The following is a 15,138-nucleotide window of genomic DNA, read 5'->3' on the forward strand; positions in this document are numbered from 1 at the left end:
ACTATTAGCTACAGTGGGAGGATTGGAAATCTCCTTGTTCCCCCCCAACCATTTTCATTAGCTTCAGCTGTTCAGAACTGGAAAAGAAAGACAGTATCAGTGTGTTCAAAACTACAATATGCGATACTACAAGTTAACACACTGACTAACAGATCAAATGGAATTGGTTTTGAAGTTAAAAAAAAAATAAATCTACAAAACCACCTCGCTCAAGTACCTCTGAGCAGTGACTTTCCATTTCCATTACATATCTAACATATTGATTGCACCAAACAAAATAAAACATTAAAGCAGAACAAGCTGGATGTTTAATGTGGGCTGTACGGGTATATTTTTGGACAGCAGGTGAACTAATGTTGCCAGGAAGAAAAACACAAGCACTGAAAGGGTCAGAACACCCAGGTGAAGCAGGCACATCTCAGAACAAAACTCAAACTGTTTCATGAGAGACCAGAAGGGCTCAGGTGGCTTGGAAAAACAGCCTGATTGAAAGGACAGAAGAAAAGCCAAAAGCGTTCCTCTTAAGGGCACTTTCCTGCTCCTCAGTTGCTGAAAACCAAGGGGAAAAGAGTCTGTAACCTACAGTCCATTTCTCTTCCACTTTTCAACCAATACAAACAATTCAGTTCTTTAATAAAAAATTAGGTACTTTCTTTAAAGGTGTTAATCATTACAGCACTAAAATAATCTTGCTCTAAAAAGTGTCAGCTGTTCACAGAGGACAGGGCAAGCTTCCTTGTGCAATTGCCACGGGCTGCTTGCTCATCAGAACTCAGATCCAAAAGCCAACAAACACAACAGATCTACCTCCATTTTTAATTCTGTATCAGCTGTGGCATTGATCGATTCACTGGCTCCTCCTTCTAAAAAGGCATGTACAGGCATGGCTTATTTTATAAGGGCAAACAAGAATTAACATGCACTAACTCAGGAAAGAGCTGTAACTAAAACCATTTGTTGCATTCCAAACATTTAAGTGCTGGCATCAAAAAGAATATGGCAAGATTAGTCTTCCTTTAATTCTCTATATCCAACGGCTCTTACGGTCAGCATGAGGAATTTACCCCTTTCCTGTCATTCCATTCAATCAAAATCTAATGTTCACTTGCTTGCCTGCTGCTAGAACTGGATTACTGTGATTAAGGCTTCAACTGCAGGCACATAGCAACAACGCACTATTGCAACCCATATTTATGAAGTAAGGTTTATAGACGCTCACTTAGTCATATTCGGGTTTGAAATCCTTCAGGAAATCAGCTTATTTTGTTGGAACCGGAAAACACTCCCAGTATATCTACACACCAATTGACCTTGATAACCATTTTTCCTGTAATTATATTAGCAGAAAAAACAAAAAGCAAAGAAGGTCTAACACAAAACTTGCATTTATAACCTGAAGTCACAACCACTTGGATTCTAAGCAGAGCCTAGTTTCAGTGCAGATAAGAATCTGGGATACAGCGAGATAGCAATGGCATAAATTAGCACACAGGCACAGAAGAGAAAGCACCTTGTTGCTGACACAGGCAAGAGAAACGGCACTTCTACAGTAACACTTCTGTCAAGAGCAGAAGGCTGTATCCATAATGACAGCATTTGAACACACCACACACTCAGTTCTGCCTAGACACAAGCTGTAGCCCCTGACAAGGAACCTCTTTAAGAAAAGGTCTTTCTCACCTTTCCCACAAAGATACCAGCAGCAACAGCCCACGGATTATACGTCTGCAAGGTTCCAGATAAATAACCTGTTTGCTTCATTTTTTGAAGTCTGTAAAACAGCTACAAGGATCTACTGGGTGCAAAAGTTATAGCACACAAACACCTCTCACGGTACAAACTTGTGAGCTGTTTCAGAGTACTTTTCCAAGCCTCAACACTTCAGCTGTGTCAAAATGTCCATTCACATCTGAGGGTGCTCGAACATTTTGTTGGCAAACATAGAATGCATCAAGATTCCTTATTAATAGCGATGTGCAACAGCAAACATTAAAGGCTTCTGAATGGTTTGGATGGCTGGTGAGTAAAGTGAAATGAGGAAATGAAACTACAAAACACTTGTTAATTCAAGATTATGTTTCCTGGGGTCCAGGGTGAAAAGGCAGGGGGTGGGAAAGAAGAGAAAGTGCTACAACAACTGTATTTACTGGAAAATATATAAGAAAAAATGCTAGACAAAGTTAAAGGGCCAGCATCACCGTATCTATTCGAATTGCTTCTTTTCATACACGCAAGTAGCAGGAAAATCTAGTCCTCGAGGCAGTATTCAGTTCTCCTCCCCTCTCTCCACCTCATACCATAATAGTCAAGAAGCAAGTTGCATCTTCTCATTCTTATTAACCTAGACATATTTCTAGCATGTCAGAAAGTAACAATAAAACAATTGCAGGGGTTACAGCTCAAAAATGGTTTTACTTTTTGCTTCAGACAATAGCAAATGGTCCAATAGGCTCCCAATGAATGTCAAAACACTGATACTAAAAGTTTCACACACACCCCCCCAAATAACCCCACACAATACACATGCACCCCCCAGCCACGTGTTTGTGCCACACATGCAGGGAAGGGAGAGAAGTAATGAGACAACAGAGCTTGCTGTTCGCAGTTCAACATTTATCTGCCTCTTATCTTTCTTCTATCCTGCAGACATTCTAAGGAGGAAGAAGAGGTTACCACTAGCAAGATATTTGTCAAGCCTTCCTCAGAACACAAGATATTTAGATGCAACTATCTCATATAAAATACAAATTAAAAAAGGTTCTTGTGCACTATTACAGGCTCTAAAGTGATAAAACGAGTCACTCATTCTCCCACAAAAGGAGCAAAAAGGAATTAAATCCAACATATAGCCTGTGTAGCCAAGATCTAAAAAGAAAAAATACTAGAATTCAGAAGCTTGCATGTCTAGAAGCTCTTCCTGAAATAACTGGTTGCTCATCACTTCTGATCTAGCATCTGCATGCATAAATATAGAATGTGCGCCTCAAGCTCGGCTCACATTTTTGAAGTCTTGGCTGCTGTCTTTACATGTAGATTTCTTTAGTGTCTCTGATTATAGTACCTTTCACAGCTGAACTTTCTTCTCTGTGAGAACCCACCCTTCTCGCCTAACCACACATTGCAAATGCATCTTGCAGCTTCCCTGTGCCCTCAGCACAGTGCGGTGCTTACACAGCTTCCATTGCTTGTCTGCTTTTGGTAGAAGGAGAGTCTTTTGCTGTAGAGTTGTCCCCGATGAGTTTAATTTACCTGGTCACCACGAACCCACTGTAGGATTTTCCTTTAACTGATCTGCCAGCCCTTCCCCCATAAGGCCAGATTGCCTCCTCTATAAACCAAGATTTTTGGCAGTTTTCTGTTTCCCACAACTAAGCTTTTTACTGCAAATTTTGAGAATCAGTTCCACCTTTCTGTAAAGTAAAGACCCATTTGAACCGCTCTTATTATTCTAATTCTGCATATGTACATGATAGCAAATCAATCTCTTTAAAAAGATGCATTTTGGGGGAATTGGTCAAATCATATCAGGTGCACAGCCACAGAAAAAACACACAAATTCAGTAATTCAAGCTTCCTCCTGTCCGCAGAATAAGTGTTGCAACCAGGTATGGCAGCATTTAACTACCTATCAAACCAAAGCTAAGTCTTAAAATATCCTCTGTTGTTCACAGGTCTTCAATGAGTGCAATCCGACTGTTAGCTTTCATTTCTGAAAAATTAAACAGGCATCAGATGTAGGAAAAGAAGACTGAAAGATCACCTCACTTAAATAAGGTCCTTTCCATGCTTTCCAAGAACCTGACTTTTGATATTGAAGCACTCAAAACTGCAAAGCTACAAATCAGACAGACCGAGCTGAAGCTCCTGGGGAGGTCTATACCATTTCTGCTGGAGAAAGAACTAAAGGATCAAACTCACCACATACGTCACAACATCAGGCTGCAAGAATATGAACTGGAGATGGAATTTCAGCCAGAACACTAAATTTCCTGCCTCCTGTCACTGAAAGCCAGGCCCCCTTGTGTGATTTTAAATGGACTTTTTTGGTGTGTGCAGCACATCAAGCTGTGTTCCTTTTAACTAATTCACAAAAATATTTGGTTCCCAAGGAAAATAATATAAACAAAGAATATGTACTTTGTCTTAACTTCAGTGAAATCAGTGTCTCAGACACACGGCTTTTTTGTGTTACCAACTAATTCACGAAACCTTAAAATTATTGGGTAAAGTTTAAACAGTGTGACATTTTCCAAATAGCAACACTACCCTCCCTTGTCTATAAGCTTTTAAAACTCTTAGTTTGAACAGTCTAATTTGCTCATGTACCATGTTTAGAATTAATTTTGCATCTACTGGTGCATACATATGACTCAAGCTTAATTCTACCATTAACCAGCCTAACTTGAACCTCACTTGCAAGGTACAGAGATTGGTACCACAGTGCATTCAGACACTTTATAAATTGAACTGAGAACCTAAGTGAACTGTTACAGCAAAACTGAAACTGATGGCCCATATGCTTTGAAGAGTTCAAAAACTCAGACAAAATATGGCTCAAGTGTTGGCAAGTATTATAACTGCATTTCAAAACTATCAAAGATGTATAAGGAATCATTTCGCAAGCTACACAGGAACAATAAAAAGCACAAGGTCTACATGTGGTCCTGGACAAAGCTACTAAAAAAACTTATTTCAGATATGCACACATATACAAGTACGTAATATTCAATTTATTTTTAAGTCACAACAATTTAAGCAAAAGCTAAAAATGATACTTTGATATAAGAAATCTGAAGCATATCGCAAGGCTTATCACTTTAAAGATTCAGGGGTTTTGAAATTTTAAAAACATATTGCTAGAGACTTGATTTGCCATGTTATAAACACATTTATTTTGGAAAATAAACAGAAGCTTCCTAACTCTCCCAACTCTAAAGCTCTCTTTGCTAACTCAGAAGCTCTAAAATGTCCCTGTTACCCAAGTCTTGTTTCCTTTTGGCAAGACAGCTGCTGTATGCGACAAAGGTGATACTTTCAGTTCTTCCTAACTTAGCCCTGCTGTTCAAGCACAGCGAAGCAGAAAACACAGGCAAGAGCCTTGCCTTTCTGTCCTTGTTCTTGAGCTGATACTCACACGTGCCAGTAAGCATCTTTTTTTTGCATCTTGTAGGTCCACCTTAACTCTGTTGCCCAAAGTAAAATATGACACAGTTCTATGTCTTTTAAAAAACTATGATAGAATTAAGTAAATGTTCCAAAATATCTATTAGCTTGCAACAATTTTGCTGTGGTGAGATAAACATTTTCTCAAGAACAGAAACATAAAGCACTATACAGATAGTGAACAGTCCTAACACACACCTTATGTGACACATTCATTCTCTTTTAGTGCTGGAAAAAAGAGTTGCAATGAAATGAAATTATTTCTCACCTTTTACATTACAGACTAGCCTAGTCTTCCTAACATCTGAGCTATCTCCTGCTCTGCTTTAAGCCTTACTTCTGCTGCCATGGCCCTTATTCTGCTCCTCAGGTCCTACAATGAACTTCTTGCACAGTCCTCAGTCACTGAGGGGGGTGCAACTACTGCTGCATCAGACGACGTTACCATTACTGCTCTCTAGAGGTCAAATCCCTGGGGTCCAGATGAATGGTTTTCTCTTGACCCCAAAGCAAGTATCTGCAAGGCCTGACTCCTAACGACTCCAGTAAGGGAAAAGCTAATGAGCCCAAACAACCAAATTAACAGAGGAAATAACACAGACATGCGCTGGCTGGACTTCCAGTCCTACAACGAAGGCAGCAAAAGGGGGAAGCAAATAATAGCAACCTGCACTCTAGTTTTATACCACATAACCATTCTTGTCATCAAAGCATACCTTCCTGGAATTAAATACATTCAGTTCTAACACCCAAGTCCATACCAGAAGGGTACGAAGTAACCATGGTTTAACAGGGGACGTGACACCTGTGACACACTTGTGGCAAGGCCAAACTTGCGCTTCTGGTACTTGGGCTTTATATCTGTAAAGGCCCTGATTGCCTTGGCATTTTCCAGCACCACTCTAATTATTCCTCTTCTTCCTGTTCCCAGGGAAGAGTAATATGAAGCTGTAGCTCTAATGGATGCTACAAAAAAATCTCTGAACTAAGGACAAAAAGAATAAAGCATCCAAGTAGATATTTATTACTGTATTAATCCACAGATCATGCTATTCATTGATCCTTATGATCTCTCAGCCAATTTAACTGCACTAATTGCATTTATAATTTATTTAAATCACTGCTCTTGGGAGGAAAAGCAGAGAAGTTTTTGGTTATCACAGGGAAACTTACTGAAAAAATCCCTCTCTCTCCAAAAGCCACAGGCTCTTTCATTAAGATGAGCTTTAGAAGTACAAAAGGGATACACTGTGCAAGGAAGGAAAAATAAAAAGTCTTTTCCAAACTGCTACATAACAGCATTCTTGTCTCGAAACAATGAATTGTGGTTGATGGTAAAAACAGCAGTGTTCAATTCAGTAAGCTATTGCAGTACAACATGTCAAAACTGTCCAACAGCAATTATCTTGCCCAAGATAAAAATTAACATGTCTGGAAGGATTTCCATAGTCAATTTGTTCCTGAGGTTTATGACACAGCTGTTAAAAAAAAAATGAACTGAAAATGCGCACAAGTTCAAATAATTCTGTAGATTGTCTTAAAAAAGAAAATTTAAAGTGGCAGCCAAGATTTTTCTCACAGCACCTTTTGCCACATACACCTGCATTAAACTCTGCTGTCCCTACTATACGTTGCCAGCGTGCATTATTGCAGCCAACGCCACTCTGAGCACCCAGGAAACATTTTAGACTTCAAGGCACTTTCCTGCACACAGCACCTGTCAGGTGCAGCATGTGAGGCAGCTGATAAGGAGATCCCACTGAACAGGATGCACTGGAGGAGTCAGGTGCACGGCAAGGCTGGATTGCCCCTTCCAGTTATCTCACCATTGTTCCGGTGGCACAAATACAGTACCTTACAATCACAGCTGCCCAAATATTCTCTCACATCCACGAAGCATCTAGTGCCACACCATGGATGGGATGGAAGCAGAAGGACTAACTAGGTAGTAGCAGCAAGAAGAAAGACTGGAAGACAGCAGGAGAAGCGTGTCAGGCAGACAGCAGATCCAGCTGCTGGCTGAAACCATCCCATCCACCTCTCCATCACACACCGCGTGTTCCCACCACACTGCCATGGCCCTGCTCCCTGCCTGAAAAAGCTCCAATGCGTGGCAGATCCTGCACTGAGCAAGTAAAGCTACAGCTTCAGATTGTGGCAGTAGAGCATTTGTACGCTTTTTTACTATCATCCAGTATGAACTGATAGCCATAAAACTTCTGTTGTAACAATTAGCTATTGTTTGTGAAGAACTGCAATCTCAAGATATCCCTATTAACACATAATAACTTTCCCTTCCTCATCTGGGTTTTCATTTACTTCGAGGAGGAATTATCAAGCTGTATGACTCATTCTGTGCATATATATATATACATCTAATTATAACAAGATTTTAGCCTGACCTCTGTTAGAAATTCAGATAAACCTGCTTAACAGAATTCAACAAATAATTTAAGATCTGCAAGAAGGTACTAAGTGGCTTTTACATGCTAGACTTTATGCTATTTTACCCACTTTGGTGTAACAGAATCTGCAACAAACAAATTTGTTTGCCTCTTGTCTAAAATGGATGCTTGTTCATGCATTAATTCCACGGTAAATGTGTATGGGATAAGATCCTACGCTATTGCTATTAAGTCATGGCTGGTCCACGTCCCCTGGAGTGCACGCTGTCTGCTAACGGCCTGGCAGCCACTCAGATCTGGTCTCTGAACACTCAGCAGCATCTCATGCTGACTGACACCAGAGCCTGTGCTACTCTGCAAGCTCCTCCAAGCCTGAGGATGCTGTGTGCCAGGAAATTAAGAAATGGAAGCGAATAGAGACTTGTCAGATCAGGAAGGTGGCTGGAAAGCTGAGAGAGGCTTGAAGGAGAGATGAAATTAGGTTGGAGAGACATGTGAGTACAGCAGGAAGCCCCGCAGATTTTTGTAGCTACAGAAACAAACCACCAGCTACAGATTAGAGCTGAATACTGAGAAAGGAATACCCAGTTCCTGGTTTTACAGAAAATGAGCACGGCAGATCTGTGCCCATCAGTTCCAAGTTAGTAAGGCAGTCTAACACCTGCCAGCTCATCTGGGTGCTGCACCTATTAAAACATCTGCTTCACTTGCCCTAAATGTTTCTTAACTCTGTGCTTGCAGGGATAGAGGTCCCTGCCAACCTGAGCCGTTCTGTGACTCTAAGGATAGATACTGAACTACTTCAGAAGAGGCATATGCCACAGCTTCTGGCTTGAGCAGAACTTTGAAAACAATATTGGATTTTCAAAACTGATAAGACCGTGGATTTAGAACAAGGCCAAAGTCCTAGTGTAGTCTGTAATTAAACAATTCCACTCTTATTTTGAAAAAAACAAAGCAAACAGAAACTGTTTCTTGCCCAACAGTTTTAAAAACAAAAGCCACTTGAGAGAGGACAATTAAAACAATGGAAATTGCTGCCAAAAGGGAAAAACCCAAGGGTCACATACGATCAACACCTTTCTCAAGCAAAAACCTGTTCTGCGTGATCCACTGTGTTTATCCTCCCATATGTTCAAACATGCAAGAAAAACCTGTAACACTCTGCCTTCCAATGACAGAGTGATGTCTATTACTAATGTAGCCCCTTAACAGGCTTATAAAATCCTCAAGGCTTCTCTAAGACCATCTGTGGTTGTTGTCCTGTCTGTTAATAGCACAAGAGGCTATTAAGCACAAGTCAGCTAAATCTATTCACCGAACATTTGCCACAAGTTCTCAACTTCTTCTGTCATGGAAACATACACACTCAAACAAGCATGATTTCCCACCATGCCCTCAGAGATAAGCTCTAAGTGATGTTGTATCCCTTTTACTTCGGCATATCATCAACTGTACTCTCAAAACACAAGTAGTGATAATTCAGCTCCTTACAGAACAGGTCCAGCACAGGCCAACGTGAGGATTCTCCTTGCAGTGACTCAGACACCTACTGAGCAACAGGCCTCTGAATCAATAGTTTCATCTCCAAGTGAAACCCCGGCAGAAGTTCTCTGAGTACTAGTAGTGTCAGGCTAGTATCAATTACATTGAGCATGGGCAGTGAGGAGACCACCTTTTTGGACCACAAGCTGAAAAAAGCCACAGGATAGTGGCTGATTTGTTTCTCCTTCTGGGCTATATTTGAACTGATGATTCACCATGTCTGTCTTACTAATAATTCCTCATGCCAGCCATTTCAGCCCCCGTCTCTGACTTCCAGAAGTCTCCAGAATTCAACTATTACTCTAAACACGCTTCAAGAGGAAAAATGCCACCACTGTTGCCAGAAAACACAACTAATTTTACCACTTGGAAGATACACAGCTCTTAACTTTTAAAAGCTCTGTAAAACCAAAGAATAACTACTGCATTGGCCAGAATTGTGTGTGGATTCCCTACAACATCAACTTATGATGCCCTTCGATCGTGTTTTTTCCTACTGAAGGCATCAAATGTCCACCTTGGTCTGCATAAGAAAACCAGTGATCACCACATGTATGTTTATAGTATGTCGCTAAAGCTATTCTGTTTCTCCAAGTTTTGCAGCAACCTTCTTCAGTCTAAAACTTTTCCTCTTTGGTCTCAAGATGTTTCAGGAATCTCTTCTGTTATTCTGAATTACAACTATAAAAAGTTAAGTCTTTGAAGTCTTTCTTAGATTTATTTGCCTGTCAAGAACTCAAAAATAACTGAACAAAGCAAGCAGCTACAAAGTTAGCTCTTCATGAGGAACCATCTGGGCTGGTTGCATTTTCTTGGCTTTCTGAGTGGGGAGGGATGTTTAAATGGCAAGCAACTGGGATGAAGGAAAAAAAAGCACACACACTGAGGAAGATCTGACAAGATTTAGTAAAACAAAGCGTTATAAAGTCTTATCTCTTCTAGGACATGTTTAATGAATGGAAGGGGTTGAAGTCTCCTTGTTTAAACTGTTCAAGGGTTCAAAATCAATTGGCAATAAGGCCAGGAAAGCCTGCCTGAAGGACTTCATCAGCCAGCTAATGCCAAATCTTAGAAACGGCTCCTCTACTGCTATATCTTGAAATTTCAGAAAAAGTGGCTTTATCTTTGCTCTTACACTAGAAATACAGCCACTGCGAACTCGTGTGCATCTCTAACAGTAGCTAGAACTAAAATTGCAGAATCGTCACCCCAGAAGGTGAGGAAATTCACTGCCCACATACGTGCTGCTTTGACTCGAAGCTGCATATGAAAGTTACATAAAGTGATGTCTACACGTATCCTGATAATTGGCGTACAGCTACCCAACCTTCTCATTTACATTCCTGGCAAGCATTCCAGGAACCTCTTTTAATTGCTAATTAATAACACACTTGACTTTGAGAGTAGGAAAGGGTTAATCTTTTGATTGAGCAGTTCCTACAAAATAGAAGTAAATAAGAAACATTAACTTTGCAAACCAGGAGTTTCCCCTCAATCTGTACTCAAACTAAAACAGCAGGAAAAACATTTTATTGATTTTGACTCAAAACAGGCAACACACTCCTAACAACAAAATACTCCCTTCTTGTTTTTCCTGAGTAGTTTACACAGGGATTAACCATACAACCCAGTAAAACTTGGTGGGAAGACTCATATGAACAGAAATTTCAGTTTCTCATTTGATACCTGAACCTTAGTGAGTATATATGGGCAACGGAATAATTCCTTTCTATGGGACTCGGATTGAGCTGTAATCTTGATGTTATTCCAAATAAAGAAGTGGTCAGGTGAGAATACACTAATATCACCCAACCAAAACAGCCCTCATTCACCTTTGAAATGTACACACAACCAGACTATAAATAAGAATTAACTGCCATGCAAGGTCAGTGAAACAAGTAATGTTTAGGGGTAGCTCAATGGTAATCCACATCTCTCGTTTAGAATATTATCAGTGACATTTTACGTTCCTACTGTGATTTTTTTTTCATCCCAATAAGCACTTCTGATGAGAAAAGACATTCAGGGGCTATGAGCAAAATACATTCTGAGGCCTGATTCTGCAGGCATCCACTGCATAGCAAGCAACGTGTGATTAACTCACTAGTCACCATAAAATTATCACTCGAGGGGAACAGCAGTTGCAGAATCTGGCCTAAGAAATGTTTTGTATGGAGTATGTATATTATGAAATAGTCTTACCTCAGTAAGTGCGTGCAGCTGTCCTTGATGCACACAGACACCCATAAACCTACAAGAAACGAGAAAAGAAAAGTGGTTTGGGCTTTCTTCACCAACTCTTCTTATTTAAAGAAACGAAGATAAGTAGTACTGGATATACCAAGAAAGAAGGAAACATAAAAAGAAAAAAATCCACCTCATGGATACTGCATACCTCAAAGTTGACTATTTAAACATCTCAGCACAAAATCACGTGCTTATACGACAATATTATTTGAATTAGCAGTTCTAAGAGGGCACAGGAGACAGCTCAAACTCAAGATGGAAAGTTACTAATTTAACTATAAGCAAAGGCCAGCACGTAACGATTTACACAGAAAGGAACAGTCTCCGAGTTCTGTTTTAAGGAAGTTTAAGCCAAGTAATCCACTGTTGGTCTGCAGAAATAGAAAATTACTTCCCTTTGCATTTTGCTGTTTAAGCATAAAGATGTTTCTTCCTATCCCATTCCTAAGCACTCAGGAATGAGGGCACATACGTGTAGGACACTTCCCCTCCCCAGTTCCCTATTTCCAACACTTGGATCAAGGCAAATTTCAATAGTATTCAGTAAACACATATTTCACAAAAGTTACCTATGTTTCACAAGGCCCAGACTCCTGCTGTTAATATAATAGCTGTTATCCTTGATTTTTCCAGAAAACAATAAAGAATGCGCCTTACATTTAACAAACCAGGAAAAACTGGAAGCTCATTTTCACCACCATAAAAGCTGAACTTTAAATTGATAAAATGCAAATTAACAGTAAGCATCTCCCATAAGAAAGTTCAGTAAGCCTTAGATTGTATGCACTTCAGAGCCCTCCCTGCACAGTTCAAGTATTAGTTCTTTAGATTAACTAATTTTCAGTTTTACCATTTAGATTTTGGTCTCAACAGCAAAAACACACTTTTGTTTCCACAGCGTTCAGAAATTTCAGCTTTGCAAGCAAGGGGTAGAAATGCATTATTTCACTACATGTGACAGAGGAATCTTGTGGAGAACAATTTGAAGCAAAAGGACTTTTTATATCCTCAAATACTTCTGAATTTAAAACCAAAATGATGCAAGACGCATGTAGTACTAGTTCAGCTAAGCTGCTTTGGAAGAAATGAATGATCCTCACTGTTCTCTTGTCTAACAGCTGACTGGTAAATAACAAACAGCTGAAGAAAAATACAGGTAAGGACCTTTGCATAAGCTGAGCTGGGGAAATCTGTTTTATAACCAAAGAAGCAGCAGGACTTGCACTTGAACACCTGTTGTCAGCTCTCACCTCAAATAATATTCCCCAAAGTAAACGTGTAAATTTTAGTTCAAGAGAGTGAAAATCCAATTTGTCTTGTTTAATTAAGAACAATAGAGCACAACCAGGTATTCAAGGGAAAGGGAAGGAGGATTCTTTTAGATATACCATCTAGTCAAAACATTGCTGTTTGAGTTTCACTTCATACAGCAATTGCATATGAATGATTTTGTAAACAATGTGACAAATTAAGCTTCCTGAGACTAAGAAATCCAGACTCCTCCAGAGCAGAAAGCTTTTTATTCCATAATGCATTCTGAAAGTTTCCAGCGCTATCGGGCATGGTGTTAACAGCTTCATCCACAAGCAAAAGGGCAAAAAAAAGCCAAGATATTTGTCTCATCTTCACCAAACAGGAAAAACATCACTGTCACCCAAAGACTGGCAGAATGGCTTCTGCCAACCTGTTCTGTCAAATGAAGTCTCAATGGAAACACACTCATTACCTTTATGAACTTATACTTAAGGCAGAAAATACACATTGGCTCAAGGTGCCCAGAGTAAGAGTTAAAAAGCCCTTACATGTTTAGGGTTTCTATTGGGAAGCAGACTTACATTTCTAACTTTAAATCAGAAATTAAACCCAAAACTTGATATCATGATCTCATGGAAAAGAGCTGTACGTAAAGAAACATTTATAAACCACACATATTTAGAAGTGGAAGAGAGAAACCAGATACACTGATAAAGACAGAATTAATGAGTTTACAAGCAACATACTGAAACCATTTAAACTTTGTGTTAAGAATCTCAGTTTTCATGCTCTGGAAAACAGATTGATTGAACAGATCTCTAGTGATCCAAATTCCTGGAAAACTTCTTCACTGCTGTATCAAGGAATAATAAGCCTCTTGGTGAAGCCAAGCACTGCTACAAAACACTGCTGGCAAGCATTTTCACTAAAAGATAATACATGCAGCTGCTACCAGGAAATACAATTACCAAGTAAGACTTAACATAAGATTTCAGTTTCTGAGCTTGCCCCAGATGAGATTCCAAGTTGTGTGGATAGGAAGCTGACATGCTGGCCCCGTACAGCTGCTATTATTCCTGTTGGCCAGACGCTCTGTCTCCAGAGCCAAAATGTGCTTGTAGGTGAACCTCAGCAGAATGTCTCGTCAGCCAAAGGTTACACTTCCTATAAGCATTTCTAGTTGGAAGAGGCTTCAATGAGCCACTCATCCACGAAGCAGGAGACCATTTGCAGATTTAAGGAAGTTTATTTTCACGGCAGTGTGTCTGGCCTTATCAGGAAAGCCGAAGCACTTCCGAAATCGTAACTAGTGCTTGGAAAAGTTTCCACAGAAGCTGCAAATATGAAGGATGATATTTGAGTCCACCCTACTGAATACAGCACTGCACATTTCGACCATAAAATGCTTTATAATAACTGTCAGCAATATTCAGATGTTGGAAGTCTCCTTCCATAAACCAGGTTATTCCTCAATCAATCTGGAATACCTCCCCTCCTACACAATAGGAAGAGAAGGTACTCTGGAAATTTCTCAGCCCATTACAGCAGTTACTCAAACTGCTTTCAGTTCAGTCTGACCGTAAAGGAGAAAATTCTGGACAGAAAGGCAGAGACTAAGACCTGTAGCCTCAGTCTGCAATCTCTGCCTCCTCAATAAATCAAGCAAAGCTGATATCCAAATTATACAGCCACAGTAGACACTCAGACATCGCACACATGCTTCCCATTAAAAGAACTTCACTGAGACATGTTCCCGTTCTGTGGATAAACCTGGAGCAGCTACAGTCCAACATAATAAATTGACGCCCTCTGAAATCTACTGAAATCTACTGCTTGTATGAGAAAATTCAGTCTTTCAATGATAACATTAAAAATAAGAAACTAACTAAACACACCAATGCAAAATTCTCTTATTTGAGCTCAGTAACACAAAGAGACACAAGACAGATGCTTATTTCATTGCACTGGAGAAGGAAGAGTGTGAGTGAGAATATTAAGTCTGCAACAAGACCTTCCTTAAATGTTTTAGGCACCATGCTAGCTTAAAAATGTATTTTAAGTTTACTATACTTGCATTTTGATTCAAGACATAAAGGTAAGGAATTTCCTCTGTCCTTTCTGTAATATATTATATACAATGCATACAGCCTGTATTCTGTTGTCTTGTGCACAGTATTTCTAAAATACTTCTTTTCCATAACCACATTACACAGAGAGAAGTAGAAGTATTTTCCTTTTCTGTTAAAGCACTGTTCAATACAGGACAAAGAATGTTAAAAGGCAAAAGCCACCCTTCTGCTTACTGTAAGAAAGTCAATGACAAGTAACTTCACAAAAATAAAGGTTTGAAAGCAGAAAACTGCATTAAAAAAAACCCAAAACACAACAACAAAAAACACTGAAAAAAACCAGTCCTGATATTGTGCTCCCAGAGTGCTAGATTTGTCTGAAAGGAGATAAAATTCTCCTTGAAAGAAGTTCATGTAATATGCACACTGCTTATTTGTGTGTGTGCGTGCATAGA

At 39.6% G+C, this 15,138-nt stretch overlaps 1 protein-coding gene across 1 annotated transcript in view; it reads right to left on the reverse strand.

Moving 5' to 3' along the window:
* TESK2 (testis associated actin remodelling kinase 2) overlaps window positions 1-15,138 on the reverse strand; it is a 71,772-nt gene that overhangs the window by 29,243 nt on the left and 27,391 nt on the right. Inside the window, exon 4 of the mRNA XM_080348566.1 lies at window positions 11,316-11,364. Within this exon, the coding sequence (XP_080204692.1) occupies window positions 11,316-11,364 (49 nt within the window). The remainder of the gene's footprint in view (window positions 1-11,315; window positions 11,365-15,138) is intronic.

This window comes from Nesoenas mayeri (assembly GCF_963082525.1).
Source record: "Nesoenas mayeri genome assembly, chromosome: 8".
Taxonomy (NCBI): Eukaryota; Metazoa; Chordata; class Aves; order Columbiformes; family Columbidae; genus Nesoenas; species Nesoenas mayeri.